Source organism: Gopherus evgoodei, chromosome 23, assembly GCF_007399415.2.
Source record: "Gopherus evgoodei ecotype Sinaloan lineage chromosome 23, rGopEvg1_v1.p, whole genome shotgun sequence".
Lineage (NCBI taxonomy): Eukaryota > Metazoa > Chordata > Testudines > Testudinidae > Gopherus > Gopherus evgoodei.
The window spans coordinates 1,311,589-1,328,019 of NC_044344.1; the positions used below are offsets into that span (position 1 = coordinate 1,311,589).

Below are 16,431 nucleotides of genomic sequence, written 5' to 3' on the forward strand. Positions count from 1 at the left end.
CACAGGGATGAGAGTAACCCAAGTGACAGTCTCAGCATAGTACTTGAGATCTCATTTTATCTTGCTAAATTGCTTTTCCCATCGTCAAACTTTTACGAGCAGATTTGCTCTTATGGAGTTTACAGGTTTAAGGCACTTATGTTTAGGGGAAATACGACTTCACTCCAGAAGTTTCCTAGTAAATGCTCTGCAGTTGTTCTACACAACAACTGTGTTCCATGTTGTTATGGCCATTTCTTGGCTCAAGAAGTCCCACTGTCTCCTCTCAGCTTGTCTCCTACTGGGATGGGGCCACTTTCCCTGCAGTGTTTCCATGAGCTTAATATTGTTTAAAAATTGTACTTAAAAACTAGGCATAGCGCAAAGCTCCATTTCAGCTACATTGTGGACAATATAAATCACACCTGGTCTGACCCACTGATTGCAGGGGGCTTTCAATCAGGCCTTACCTGCGTGCGCTCCGGGCATACATACAGAGGCTATGACTGTTCAGCAGAAGGGGTGTCCATTTTAAAATATACCTTCTTCACTTATTTCAGTCCATACTTTCAGAATATTTTTCTTGTGAAAAATCAGGTTTTTTTTAATTTTGAAGGAAAAAATTGTAAAGATTTTTTAAATAATCTACCACCTCTGTGCAAATGTGTGACCGAACGTTACAGCTCAGAGAGGAGACTTGGGCCTGCTGCTAAATATGCAGTTAAACATCTGAAGAGTCAGAACATCGTGTACAAGCTAACGCTCTGTTCACTGTCTGGCCCTGTCTGCTGAGAACTCACTACAGTGGGTGCAAGATCAAAGTTCTTTTCACTTGGACTTTGCTGCTACATACTGTCAGTGACCGTTGTGTGAGGACAAGGAACACCAGCTAGAAGCAATGGGCTCTAACGTAACCAATGTGAAATTTTCTAGGCTGGATGCCAGGAAAAACAGAAGCGCCATCCAACAACCATTTTCAGGAGTTGCAGACAAGCGTAGCAGAGATCCCCTCCCTACACAAGATGGCTACGCTTTAGAATTCATGTATGAATCATGACTGTGTGGTTTGAATTCTGAAGATCCCTGAACATACTGGAAGGCTTCAATATGCACCTGGAGACTGTGCCATTAGGGGGTGCAAAAGGACTCAGTTTTCATCCCAAAAAGATATCAGAGGAAGTCCCAAAAGCTGCAGTCGTCATTACCATCACATTTGATTTCTTACCGGAAAAAAATTAAAATAAAAAAAAGAGACTTCAAACAGTTTTATTTCTTCTCCCTGTCTCGAAGACACACTGGGTTTGGCTTTCCAGCCACAGGACTGCCAAGGTACCCAGGGTAGAAAAAGTGGTGCTATGTTAGGTGCTCCTTGCAAATAAGAGAAGAGCCTCGTGCTCTTATTTTCAGACTGTAACTGCCACATTTCACAAAAGGAAACGGACAGAACTGCAAGCAGGTGAGCTCGGAGCAGGACCAAACACGGCACAAGCTACATTTGCAACTTCGCTTCCTTCTTCTGGCCAACCATGAAAAACTCAGAACTGATGCAATAAATTACTGCAGGGGATGGGAGAGGAGAGAGTTACTCATAGGCTCTCCTGTCTAGTTCTAGGTGTAGCTTGAGGGGAACCCAAACGCTAGCTCTATCAATTCCTGTTTTTGTCTTGTCCCTTTGATCACACCAGAGAGCCAGTCACACTGGAAGTCCAAGTGCAATAAGTGCTCTTTAAAAACAGGGACAAGGAACTCACTCTGGACCTGGGTGCAGAGAAAGTGATGATGCTCCGCTGAGTAATCTCACTTCTCTTCACTTACTGACTCCCTGAACATACACAATCTGAACTGCTAATAAAGAGCAGCGGCGAATGTGTCTTCTCTAGACGCACAGAAGGGTAACATTAAGGCTTTGTCTACACTGCACTTTCATCAGTAAAACTCAGCTGTTCAGGTGTGAACCTCCCACCCCCTCCCCGCCCCCCAAAACGACAAGTTTTACTGCGGAAAAGCGCCGGTGCGAACAGTGCTTTGTCGGCGGGAGAGCCTCTGGTGCGGGTGGATTTATTTTGTTGTTGGGAGCGCTCTCTCCTACTGACAAAATGGCTACACTGCACACCTTTTAGCAGCTGTGTCACTAAAAGGTGCGTAGGGCAGACACAGCCTATGTTCTAAGCAAGTTAAATGTAAGGGAAGGGTGTGACAAAGAACAATGGACAAGTCATTTGGTAGCTAGACAGAGGAAACAACAAAGAATCTGGGTACATTGGCTGTATAAAATCTAGTTACTGGATTGAACCAACGACCTACAGCTCAGAGAGCTCCTAACGTTAGATTTAAAAAATTTGAGTTGAGTTCCAGGACTAAAGTTTTGTAGTTCCAGATTCTGCCTTGAAAGCCACAAGGCAGCAAGACCGCACAGTCAACACACCGAATGTAAGAATAAACTTTCTTACGACAGCCAGACCCAGTTTAAAGAGCTACTTCACTGCCCATTAAAATGGGTAAAGAAGCAAATCTGCAGCTAACAGACTCTTGCAGTCAGGGCTGACTGTGACCCACCATTGTCAATTTGTTGCTGGGAGTAAGGTGTATATCTACGTTAACCACCACCAAGCTCCTGAAAGAGAAACCCCTCCAGGTTCTCCCGCTGCAACCCTCTGCATCTGTTAACTGCTACAAAGGGATCAGTAACAGCCTTCTTCATCCCACCTGCTCGCACTGGCTGCTGTGCAAGCAGGGCTTTCTTTCACTTTAAGCTGAATGGAAAGGCACATAACGAGTTACTCAAAGGATCAGGGTTTCAGCCGTGACCTCTGCCCAGACCACTGGCTTAATCTCTCCTATCTCAAAACACAGCTGTCCTTTCTGGAAACAAGTCTACTTCTCTTGCAGAAGAAAGGGCCAATACAGATAGTTCTCCTGACCCCAGCACAAGATCTGGATAACCAGATCTTGATAATGATCCCCTCAGGCTGAGGTGTAACTGCTATTGTTCTGTTTTCCTGAGAAAAAGGATGGACTAACGATATTGCTGGCCGCACATGGAACTGCAGTTATCAATCACGATGTAACAACATTAAGGAGACAAGAGAAACAAATGCCATTATCAGGCAACACAGAGAAACTGCTGAAGGGCCCAAAGGCTGCCAAGAAAGGTTTAGCTGGTTTCAGTGGAACTTCTGTGTGGCACAGAACAGTTATGCCAGCTACTTTGCAATAATGCCTAGTGACTTAACTGTAGAAGATGGGAGTGAGGACTATTACTGGGACCACCAAAGCAGAAAATAAGGTTCCTAGCCTCCATGAGGCTCTTGCTGCTAGTCGGCCACTGTAGAACAAGCACTTAGTTTAGTTACATTCAGTACTATTATCCACACAATGTCCCAGCAGCACCAGACAATGCCGGTTTCAGCACATCATTACCAACTCTCTGAATTTTATAACTGAAGCCTAAACTTTGCTTGGGGTGGGGTGGGAAGGGAAGTGTATATAGCTTCTTAGGAGATAGCATTCATGGCAGCGGTGAATCATCAGTAATCATCTTGCTTATAGCAGCTTTAAAACCTCTACGTTCTAGGAAACTTACCAGTGCAAACGGAGCGCATGAAGGAACGCCGACAGGCCCTCCATGATCAGAAGGATTGCCACAGTCAAGGTAGCGAAAGCAACAAATATGAAGAACAAAGCAAAACCTCCAGCCAAACTTCTCACACTGAGGCCAAAGTGGATCACCATAGTCCAGAGCACCTCGGAAAGCTCTGCAGGAAGAAGGGCAGGAAGAATGCTGCTTATTTCAGGGTGGTTGTGAAGGGAAGTTTCATTTCATGGAGAGCGGGCTTTAGGTAACATTCCGAAATAACCGTTCCCACCCCGCTGGGACGTTTCTAGCACTGCAGGAGCCGGAAGGATGGTTCCACTTGAACAGGAAGTGCCTGCAGCCAGGTAACTCAGGAACTGAACTCCAATTCCCGGCACAGGCTGCAAGGCCAGAGCTGCCACTTGCTCAGTGCTTTAAATTCCACCCACCCCTCCTGAGCCCGGGATGCTCTTCATAACCACAGCTTGCATACGCAGACTCTGGGCAGCAACCACTCCTGCCTCTTACTACAGATACAGTCACCCACACAAGAATGGAGCGACACTGCATCTGCCGCGCTACATGACAGCAGCACGGAACTTACCAATTAAACTTGGCCAAGGATATTTTTTGGTAGGCTGAACAATTTTGGTCTATGAAACTAACACATGAAACTGATTCTTCACACACAGACCATATCACAGGTTGGTCAGAGCACAGCCCATGAGCCAAAGGTGGCGGCATGGAGATCTGCAATGGATTCCTCATCCAGCGTGCAATACTTCATCCTGGGCTTCGTAGTCTAAAGAGGTTGCAACTCTGCGTTAAAAGGTGAAGGAAGCTGCAATCCGCTCCATTTTATGCAGATTCCTTTGGGCTCCTGACAAGTTATTACTGCAGCCTCCACCACTTAAATCAATTTGGGTGCCATTGTCACAAGTGCCACCAGTCTATACACACTCTGACACACCGAGGTTCAATGACAAGCGAAGGCTAAAATCCTGATTACCCCAGTCAATAACGCCCGCCAACCATGAGCCCAGCACAGCCTGACCCTATCACACTGACCAAACGCACTCCTGTAGTCACACCCTCCATACTAGTGTAATCATCTTTGTACAAAATATGCCTTGTGAGGTATCATTTGAAAAACTAATAATATCATGCTGAAATATGTACAGCAATATTACAGAAAAAGTCATGAAGATGAGCTGAAATAACTGAAATATGTTTATCAGACAAATCTGGGGAGGGGGTAAAGCTAGTTTCTCAAAGACAAAATACAAGCTGACCCCTCTCGCCACGTGTCAAAGTTGATTGGCCATCACCAGGCAACTGGCCTTGCTTTGGCAGCAAAGCAGGGCAGGAACCAATCGATTTTCATTTTAACCAACTACATGAGACTCCATGCCTTCATCTGGAAAGAACTGGGGACTTTGTGAAAGATCCTAACTTGAAAATTTGCAGGGAACGTGGTAAGGACAAGCTAGACTTGGTTCAAGGTAAAACCAAGTCTTCGCTACTAGGAAGTGTTTTATCTTTCTCTCTCTATTTCTGACTTTAGCACCTAATACTTGTACTCACTTAAAACCTCTCTTTGTAGTTAAACTTGTTTTATTCTTTAATCAAAAGAAATCCAGTGTTGTGTTTAAACAGAATTGTTTGGTAGCCCCAATTAAAGTAGCAGACTGTTGTACAGTGACCCCTTACAAGGGCACTGGACCCCCAATATCTGAGCTGTCCAGAAGGCTGGGCCATGCAGAACACACATTTTGGGGGAAAATCTAGGACTGGGAATGTGCTGAGATCACCCTACAGGTAGTACCCAAGGCTACGGGAAGCCAGAGAATAGCTGGTATTTGCTGACAGGCTGCTGGGCTCAGAGTGGCTGGAGCAGGACTGCAGCTACACACACTCAGGGTGTGACCTGCATACTGTTTGGCTGTTTGTGAGCAGCTCACATCGGGAGCTACATCAGTGAGACACTGTGAGGCACCCAAGGTTGCAAGGCAGGTGGTGACAACCCCTCACTGGTCCGGCGTGCATCCCAGAATACATGACACACACACTAGGGCAGGTTCTCTCTGAGGCACATACACACATGCCTAGGCCATCTCCCCAGGACATTTTTGTCCAGGTTGATCTTGAGACACTGATCAAACCTCCAGCTTGGGAAAGATACTTACGTGCATGGGCCAGGCTGAGCGCCCAAAGCCGCAGGTAGGATGCTGTGTTGGAAATGCACCCCAGGCAATACTCAATGGTATGGATGGCCTGATGTACCACCGTATCCCCAAAATCAAACTGCAGAAAGAACAACAGAGCAAAGAGGGAGTGAGACCAGCTGCAAGGCAGCTGTAATGAGCAAGGGTTGGCAGATTAGGGGAGCGGCACCACTGACTGGGGCTATTACACGGGCACTATGTTTGGGCTCTTACTGATCATTTCTTCTACTGGCCATTTGGATACAGATCATTTAGGAAGAATATCAAATAGAATTTCACAATTGCAGTGAAAGTTGACACTTTTTCCTAAATCTGAGAAACTAATTAGAAATAATCATTCAACACTGCAATTTGTAGACTAAAAAATGTCGACTTTCACATGACAAGCAATGAAAACAGTTATGATCGGACCCAGGATTTTACCAGGAAAACATTGTTCAGTAAAAAGTGGTTCTGTATGAACACACTGGTAAGGGGTATCTATTTCTGCAAGAGGAGAGGGATTACAAATACGGTTTTCCTTCTCCACAGGAATGAGATACATGTATGGAAAAAAAAAAATCAGACAAAGCCTGAGACAATACTGCATCTTTCGCACTGCTGTGGGAACAATGGAAGCAATCTTGTAAGAGCAGGAACTGGCTCTCTGTGAAAGAAGAAATAATGCACAAAAAGTTATCTTGAAAATCTCATCTCTGCTTCACTTTTTCCATCTGCAGTCTCTATGCCTTTCAAGCATTTTGGCAATCAATTCAAAACGATTTCAAAATAAATGTAGGATAGTTTGCCCCACTGCAGCTTGGAAAAAAAGAGGCCCATGTTTCTGCATCTTGGCGTTAATCCATGCGCCATGAACTTCTCCAAAGCACGTTAAAGGGGATGAGAATTTTCCAACAGCGAAAGGAATACAGCATGCTATTTTTATTCTTGTTCCCCCTTTAAATAGCCAAAGCAATAAACATTTCAAACAACTATGTCAAACTAGCTGTCGAGAGCCCAGATCTCTCTCTTCACAGGAGCATAAACTGCAAGAATTCCTCAGTAAAACCTGCTCTGGTAAACAGAGTCCTTTGCCCAGCATGTACAGCAAGTCAGCGCAAAATAAACTGAAACCGACAAATATTTAAACAATAAATACAGCACATGGCAGAGTTCGTGAATAACTGAAAGGGAGATGACCACTTCTGTGCTTCAACCCAAAGGCTCTCGTGGGATGGCTTCAGCAGAGTTCCTGCAGCCTTATGGGTTATTTTTCACTCTGCTTCTTTAAGAAAAGGGTTCATGTGCCTTCACGTCATTCAAACGTGATCAGATATATCTGCATTACGCCTATTTCACCAGCTCTTGGATTTATCCCTAAGGGCAACAGCTCTCTTAAAAGATCCATGTTCAGCAAAATTTACAGAAGCAAAAAGAAAAAAAAAGTGTCTCACTGCGAAGTTTCCACAATTCCACGACTTTTATGCACATTGACAGTTGTTTCAGAATTACGCATTCCAGGTTTACGATTACACAGCTGTTCCAGTTCTGAGGCCCTACCCTCATAAGGTAGTACAATAAAACCAGCAACTTGATAAAGGGGAGATCTGAGAGTACACCATGGTGGTATGTTTAGAATCGCACCACACTCTGTTCTAGGAGACTTCGCCCCACTCAACACATTAAAAATTCACCTCAGTCATACACTTGAGATGCATAGGACCAAATTCTGCTTCTAGTTACATGTGTGAACTGCACTGACATTACTGGGTTACACACGGGGAACTAGAAGCTGAAGTCTGACCCTTTAGGGCAAGTCTTGAAACAAGCCAACAAGTGCCAGTGTAGGAGGAGGTTATCCACTTAGGCTTCTCTGCTGTACTGTTTGGATGAACTGAACATCTTTGTTCTTGAGGGTTGAAAAGAACTCTATAGTTATTTCACCATCAGACCAACTTCTGTCATTGTATCAACACTAGTTACCAGAGCCCCAAACGTTATAGGGCTAGATAAAAATGTAATGATCTAAAAGGGAACTGGAATGGAAAAGGGATTTCTATTTTTCTTGGCTGTGTGGAGATGGAGCTAAACTAGTGCATTCTATCATCATTTGTTGTTATGAAGACCAAGACCCACCTATAACAAAAAAAAAAAAAAATCTGAGGAAGGTTTTGTTGATGGTGAAGCAACCCATATCTTTATCATTGTATGCACCAGCTTTCTTGGAGAAGAATGTGCAAGGGCCTTTTGCATGGACACCCCACATACCAGTCTATTTCACTTAAAGCTAAAACAAAGGACGAACAAAGCACCCAGGTACACTAACAGCACAGATCCACAAACAGAACAACTGCTCTTAAGGTTAACAAACTGCTTCCTAAGAGACAACCTGTTCCCTTGGCACCGCTACAGTCTGGAGACACACCCACCCAAAAAGCGTAACTTAGCATATCAACTCTAGGACCAGGGCAGGTAAGAAGAACATGAAGAATAATGGTTTCTCGCACCAAGAAGAGCAGCGAGGCTGGTTAGATTTCACAGTCTGTTCCCAAATGGTATTTGATACTTCTCCAACTCTCAGAGAGCCTAACTATTTGTGTTTGAATATGAACAATTCTCACCCCTCTTTTAAAGAGAAAAATATTGATTCTCTAAGTCATCAGCTAGTCCAATTGTGTGTGTTCCAATATTTGGCTGCATGTGTTTAGGGCAACATTCAGTCAATAAAATACCTAGCTCTGGATGAGAGCTGGGGGGTTTGTGTGTGTGATCTATAAGCAGTTTGCAAAAAACCCTAGACATTCCCATAGACCGTTATATCTGTTTTGTAAAAGTGTTAACAAATTGAGTCTTGCTTCTCTGGCAACTCTATAATGAACATTTACAAGCCCCTTGTAGATCTTTTGATCAACAGGTGTTCAGGTCAACTGAGAAGGATTTGCAATCTAAAAATCAAGGGAGATAAGAAAGCAAACAAATTAAAAAGAGATGCAGCAATTCAGACAAGGTATTTTAAAATGGAGATGATATTGTATGGAGTATTAGAAGTGGCCCATACATGTAAACAACTAGATCTCATGAAAAAACAAGTCACATGGCATGAAAAAAAATCATGCGTTAATTCAGCAGATGATTTACATCGATGGGAAATGGCGCAGATACATATGAATGCAAAGCTGGCTGTCATCTTACCACCTCATCCTCTGCAGGCTTGTAAACATAAATTTACATTTAGTGCTGAGTCTCACAATCAGAACATCAATCATGAACATGAGTTTAACAAATCCCTTATTCACATGCCATAGTTAAGTGGGAGCACTTGGTTAGCACACACTGTGCCAGCTGCGTTACACCCAAGAACAGCAGTCACTACCCTGTCCAAATAGGCAGCAGAATGTTCCCGGGATGATAAATATCACTCTCCCTTTTTCTCCCCAGGTGTGGTAGAAAAGGCAGGGCAGTTAGGAAAACATGTTAAAGTGAATTTGGAACAAGAGTTGAGTACTCAAGAAATACAGCACTTGGATTTATTTTAAACACAGGCTTATAATGCCAGAGAGAGAAATAAATAAATAGGGTAACTCAAATAATAAATACACAATTACCATTTCAACTGGAGAGTAAACTGGGTAAAATGCATCCGTGGCAACTAACTAGATGTTACTGTTTAGCCTAAGGGGACGGGGGCGGGGGAGGGGGAGGAGGAGGAGGAGGAGGAACTTGCCTATCAGATACCCATTCCTCGTAATAAGAATTCAGACAGAAAGGGCCACATGTTCCTTGACCTGTGCCAGGAACTTTCACTGACGTTAACAGTCACGAGGATGAGTGGAAGGCAGCGTGAGGAAGCAGGAAATTAGAACGGATATTGATTTCTACTGTTCCAGTTCCACTGGCAATGTTGGTACCGAGTTAGGATCTTAGAAGCTAGTAAATATATTAAGCAGGAAATAACCCCTTTCATTGCCAGCTTTATAGTTACGAAGTAAAGGATGATCAGACACTTACCTCATCCCCATCTTCAGAATGGGTAGAAAGCTGGTCATGCTGAATGATCTCTGCATCCTCCTCAGTTGGTCCATTGCCCACCCGGATCCCACCGAAGTTGTGAGTTCCCTAAAATGTGAACAAAGAGAAAGAGCAGAGTGTTGCTGTGGTTTAGTGAGACGCTTGTGGAAGGGATCAGAGAATGCATTTTGTACACCTCCAGAAAGCAGCAGCAGCAGCTCAAAGAAAACCACATAGTAAATGTTAAGAGTCAAGGCACAAACATGGTTCACAAATGGCGTATACTGCTCTTCCTGATTGAGTGGGAAACGTGCTCATAACTGCTGAGTCTGAAAAAACAAACCAATTTTGAATTAATTTTTGATGTTATAAAGCTTTACACAAAATAATTTCACCTTTGACCAAGAGCCACATTCTCTCAAAGTGACAGATAAATATTTCCATCAATTTCAGCCTAACAAATTGTTGCACAAAACCCAAGAGCTTTGGGAACTCCTGGAATCTTTGACAGAAAGACAAGTACTGCTGTATATTAAATAAATCACTTACTGGCAAATAGCGAAGCAGCATTATCCCACATGCTAACAACATACATATATGCTTGCTCTGCACCAATTTGTACCAGGCATGCCCATACCACACATTGCCACGGATGGGGTTGGGGTGAGAATCAGACCTTCTCTTACATGGAAGTTCTGAACTGTGCAAATGATTCCTTTTATAAGCATTTGTTTAAACATTGAGTACTTAAGACACAACCGTTCTTTGGTTTCTCCTCAAACATTAAAGGTCATATTTAAAAAACAGACTCTGTTCTAACTTCACTTGGTCTTAACTGATCAAATTAGTAAAGTTAGGGCTGCTTCATTTTGCACGTTGAAGCGTAATCATTGTTCATTTGCATTAAACCTGCTACAGGCTTCATACTCCAAGTAAACACACACCATCAATAATGACACAGCCCATTCACTGTTTGACAGGTTCGCTTACAATAGAGTTTTCAGGCATTGTAAGTGGAATTTAGAAAGACAATGAAAAACTAATTTGCACTTAACCTTATTTTCAGGATTCTAAACTGCTAGCAACCAACCTTTGCACACTGTAGGCAGATTTCTATTTTCATTCAAAAACACCCAGTAACATGGAGTAAAATACTTATTGGCAATCTGAGACTCTACTTTATATGTTCAGAACTTTAAAATTTGATAGACCTAAAAAGGTGCAAATATAAAATGCAGTGAATATATGATGTGACCTACAACATTAGCATCTGCCTTTACAGAGTGGTGCATTTAGCAGTGATAGGTGTGCATATACTAGAGGTGATTTTGGAAAATTCCCATAGAACAGGTAACAGGAAAAGTCAATTGGATATGATTTATTCAGGTGCCTCTCTCTATAATACCTAGGTATCAGAAGCATTTCAGTGTTGACACAAACAAATATTTTGAGGGTGTGAAATGTAAACATAGCTTTAAATTCAAAATATTATAATTTAAGGATGACTGTGAAAAACAAAGAAGATCAAACTTAGTGTCCTCCATCTCTGCTTTCATAGTTCATCAGGATTCTGGCGATACGGAGCAACAGTCTAACATGCTTGCTTTTCTCACATTAATGCACTGATTATTAGTACAATGCACTTATAAACAGACTGGTTTTCAAAGCCTTGTTTTTGTCTTGATACAATTTATTGTCAGGCCAGGTGTCAAACTTGGAATGGATTTACTTAATTCTTGCCAGATTACCTCCAAATACACTCCAGACATTTTACTTTAATAAAAACAGAAAACAGAATACAGAAAAAAGTGACACACATTAAGATAGTAAGAAGTATATTTCAAGGTAAGAGCAAAAAGGCTTGTGTTTGGATTCTGTTTTTGAAACTCATATCAAGGTGGTGTTCTGCTAGTCACATTTCTAGGCACTGGAGATTTGTGGACACGAGTTATTTCATCAAACACAAGATTAGCTTACAGCTTTTTCTCATGCACTTGGCTAATGTATATTCTCTTTGGGCTGGTATCAGTTGCTTTAGCTCAGCTCATATTAACAGAGCCACGACGTTTTCCATCACATGGGGATCTGGCCCTCTGCTGTGCATTGGATAAGATTGTGTTAGAAGAGGTGTGTCAACAGCCTCATTCACAGCTGGCATTTTTACACACCTAATACATTTGATGGATCTCACACAAATGCAATTTTCCAGATGTTTCTTAGCCTTGCCAGAAGCTTTCAGGAGCGTTATTATTAAAGATTTGTTATGGAAATGTTTACTATCTAAATATTAAACCTGATTTTCAGTTGGTCACATAGTATAAGGCTGAATGCAAAATCCAATTCAGACAATTTATTTGCATGATTTAGTCTCTTTGGAGAAAGGCCACATTTCATGTGTGTGACAACTTGAAATGTGTCCTTCTGGTGAAGCAAGCCATGAAGGCTGCTTCACTCACTAGCTGGCCGTGGACTTTGGACATGGATGGTAGTTAATAGATTTACACACAGCTCTGTTTGGTACACAGCTATTTCACAGTAACATCAGATTCTACAAATTCCCATAAAGAAGCAGACAAAAAAAAACCTATTAACTGTTGATGTGAAACCACAGGGCTAGTGCTGCTGAGAGGACCACACATATGTATGACTTTTTGGAGTATGGAATGTAAACAGAAAGATTTCAAAACAGAAGAGGTCAAATCTGGTTTGTAAAAACAAATATGCAAGAAGGTAAAACAAGGGGATTTCATCTTGGAGGTCTGAAGACAAGGCATTCTTGTGAGCTAGGATCTCCCCAGCACTTTCCAGAGAAGGGTCTTTGCATTACAGGGCCACTTAGTTATTCTCTTTCATTTGTGTGTATGACTATTTAGGAATGCATCACAATTATATTGAGGGTACTGGAATTTATCTTGCCGAGACAGGGACTGCTTTACCACAGGGGGATCTCGTTAACCACTTAGAAGTGCAGATATGTATATAATATTCCAGAGGTTATGGAGTGTAATTCCAACTCCCCTTCTTTAAATCCGTCACATGATTTTAAAGCCACTCACTGTTGCAGCTGCTGCTGCCTCCAGTGCCTGCGCGTTCTGGACTGTGCTGACTTGGCCCTCCATGGGTTGCCCTTCCTGATAGTGAATGGAAGAAAGAATGGGAAAGAGGAAGAAAAACAAAAGAGAAAGGGAGACGAATGGAGGGGACATGGGAGGATGGAAGATGGTCAGAGAAGGGAGAGGGAGTGTCTTTAACTGAACTGTACTTTGACGGACTGTAACATCCTAACAGTTCTCTGCCGTACATGCAAGGAGAACTTTCCAGTAGCCTCAGTGCATGTATGTCAGGTGCCTACATTTTATAGATATATTTAAGTACAGTTGCATAGCCACAAGAGACAAAGATACCCTAAGAGATAAGCTCCCACATTCACAAGCAAAGATTAGTCTAATTTTTAGATCTAAACTCCTTTAATCAGGTTGATGACATTACTGTTGATCAATTCACTATTAATTGTATCTCTGCTTCTGCACTTTGGCCTCCAAGGAAAGGCACAGAAACAAGTTCAATAATCAATGGCTTCTGTGCTCCTATATGGACTGAGAGTACCCAAGCAGGATGTATTTATTTTACAATGGCATCTACACAGGTTTTCTAATGCAGAATCAGAGCTACATTCAGATCTCAGAGGCAAGCAGGTAACACCTAGTATCCGTTAAAACCCACTTGTCTTCGTGTGTGCCCACACGCAAAGGGGTTTCAGAGGTCATGCCCCAATGTGAACCTACGTATCCAAGACCAAGACAGAGCCTACAGCTTTTGAACTACTAATAGTTGTAACCAGAAATACCAAACAGTCACCCACCAAATGCTTTCTTCTTAAATATTGATGGCGAAGGACCAAGGGTTTAACTACCAGCATCCATGGCACACACAGCAGCGCGACAACCACCAGGAAGCACTGAAGCCCCACCTGTGGAAAGAACAGACATGGTACAAGGTGATGCAGTGAATGTTCCATTCCTGCTAAGGTACTTTACAGAACAGGTCTCATGCACATTGCAACTCTCAGCTGTGAATAACTCCCATATACAAGTGTTTCCCTGGTACACAGATCCTTCAGTCTGCTGGTTGGGAAGCAATAGTTATAACAGGAGCTGAACCGTTCTTAGTGTTTGTCTGAAGCTGTGTCACCTCAGGCTGTGTTCACATCAGACTGTACACCCCAAGCAAGGGAGGCATGGTCATCACTCGGGTTAGAGACCTCCAAGGGAAATCTAAGTGGATTTGCAGGCAGAGGCCGTTTGTCAGGTGGCAAAGGGAGTGGCTCTCGAGTCTGTCGGGACTAGTGTCTTAGCACAGTTAGATGGCACTACGCTACTTTTTTTTTTTTTTTTTTTTTTATAAACGTCCACTTCAATAAGTCCTAACCACTTCTGGTTCCTAAAGAACCCATGGTACTTTGTGATAAATAGGGTAGGGCATTTGGGTGTCTTGATCATGCTCAAGATCTGGTAGTTACTTTCAGAAAGACCTGGATTCTCTGCTGGAGAAGTTACTCTTTGTAATGTTTTGGTTAAAACTGTTTGTGTTCCTACCCTAGGAGTGAAAACAATTGCCACAAAAAGAGCCTCTCTAACACCTCAGGATGCTTCAGGATAAAGCGTGCCACCCTAAATCATTAGGTTCTTGTTTCATATTTTATTTCCTCTGCAGTAGTTAAGCTCTTAGGAGTGAAAGCTTCTCTCTCATATTACAAACCATCATTCACCCTGTATCATTGTAGTGAGAGACACATACCTGTCCTTTATAAAGCATCTTGTTACTGGGATCGGCATAGGAGAAAAGAAACATGTTGATAAAATGGATTAGAAGGCTTGGCGCATCCTTTGAAGTGTGAACATCATAGGCCGACCATTTGTAGAAAATTAGGATAACAAGGTAGCCAAACAATGATGACATGAAAATCATTTCAGGAATAAACCCAAGATAGATGTTCAGTGGTTTCTTGAAATAGCTACAGAGAAAGAGGAATCAGAGAGAGTTTGACATATGTTAGAGCATCACCACATTTGATGAGTTAGATAAATTTAATGCAGATTAAGACAGTGAAATTAACTTTTAACAGATAATACAAGAGGAAGAGTCTTTCAGAACAAATGAATTGTGAGTTTCTGCATTTCTAACCATCTTTAGAACTAAAAGTTTGATAAGAAATATTTGATATGCAAATATAGTCTCGCAGGATGAGAAATATCCATAGTGAAATGTTTCCTGACTAGTGAAATAACTCATGTTGAAATCTCTCCATCTTAAAACCTGCTGCAAGATTCATGGTCTTGGAGGCATTAAGGAGCTAGATCAGAAAACCTAACAATCTAATCTCACCCTGATAAATCTCAGACAGACATTCTGCACTAGTGGAAGTGTATTGTCCTAGTAAAAAACAGACCAAAGAGCACTCACATGTGGTTGAGAAGGCTCAGTGTGACACCAAAAAGCATGTGGATGATGCCAAGAATCACAGACATCTTCATCTTAAAGGAGTTGAGGAAGTTCAGCTTGTTGCTTGCAATATTCCAAATCTGTCACAAACAACATGGATTCAATCCGAATTAATGAGCAAAAGGAAGACAGTTGAACCAAAGCAGCATTTACAGCACAAGAAGCTAACCAGGAACTGAAAATAAGCACAGACACTATACATTTTACAAACACATTTTAAAATAAACATTCAATCATCTTGTTTCTTCACTTACCAGCCAACCTCAAATTCAGGGATTGTGGTTTCCCTGATCTTACCAGCACCTAAGCAGAGCAAGGTCTGAGCCTTGCTCACTTCCAAGGTGGCCAGCTGGAGTTCTCAGTTTTCCTCCTACCACAATCTGTGCTGTTGCTTGAGAAAGAATCGTGCAGTTCCCTTTTTGAACAAAGTGTCTTCTGGCCTCTAATACCAGCAAACCCCTCTAACGTCAAATACAAGATCAGTTCAAATGCAAATCAATTCTTAAGGGCAGTTTTCCGAATCCAAATAGCTTATAAAGAGACAAGTCAAATGGTGTTAACCGGAAATATACATTTCCGAGGCACGTGGGTGGCTTTTAGCAGAAGATAATATGACAAGTTCACTAGGAAATGCATGACAGGCTCTCAAGCCTAATACCAAACTTAACTCCAGTGCTGTTGAGATACTGCAACCCTAAATACCTAGGTAAAGGGGGTCAACAAAGAGAGACCTTCAGAACTCCTGCTGGTCACCATTTCAGTACTCAGAAGCCATCACACTAATCAACGACATAGTAGAGATAAGTAATGGAACCCACTCCACCATCCATCCCAGTGTTTTCCTCAACAGTTACTGCCCTGAGTTTGCTACGATAACACACACACACACCTTTAGCTTTTTCAACCATGCACCAGAAAGTTACAGTTACATAAGCCAGAGAAATGTCTAAGGCCACGTGTATCGGAAGGAAGAACTCTTACCGGGTCGATGCCAAATGGATATGGTCCACCAAAGACCCCTGCCACGGCAGGATTCAGCTGCAGGACAGGGGTGTTCTGAACCAACTCTGCTCTGTTTGGGTTCAAATAGATATAAAGCTTTACAAAAACTGTAAAAATTGTACTCAAAAAATGAGACCATAGAACACCAGCTTCCTCCTGATC

The 16,431-nt window shown here is 42.3% G+C and overlaps 1 protein-coding gene across 9 annotated transcripts in view; it reads right to left on the reverse strand.

Moving 5' to 3' along the window:
• ATP6V0A1 (ATPase H+ transporting V0 subunit a1) overlaps window positions 1-16,431 on the reverse strand; it is a 47,063-nt gene that overhangs the window by 9,173 nt on the left and 21,459 nt on the right. For 3 of the 9 annotated variants that reach the window (XM_030540921.1, XM_030540920.1, XM_030540918.1), the window contains exons 14-22: window positions 16,249-16,339; window positions 15,229-15,347; window positions 14,563-14,779; window positions 13,628-13,735; window positions 12,822-12,896; window positions 9,766-9,873; window positions 8,950-8,967; window positions 5,740-5,857; window positions 3,563-3,734 (exon numbers count right to left, since the gene is read on the reverse strand). In XM_030540921.1, the coding sequence (XP_030396781.1) occupies window positions 3,563-3,734; window positions 5,740-5,857; window positions 8,950-8,967; window positions 9,766-9,873; window positions 12,822-12,896; window positions 13,628-13,735; window positions 14,563-14,779; window positions 15,229-15,347; window positions 16,249-16,339 (1,026 nt within the window). The remainder of the gene's footprint in view (window positions 1-3,562; window positions 3,735-5,739; window positions 5,858-8,949; window positions 8,968-9,765; window positions 9,874-12,821; window positions 12,897-13,627; window positions 13,736-14,562; window positions 14,780-15,228; window positions 15,348-16,248; window positions 16,340-16,431) is intronic. The other 6 variants (XM_030540925.1, XM_030540922.1, XM_030540926.1 and 3 more) reach the window with 4 other exon arrangements.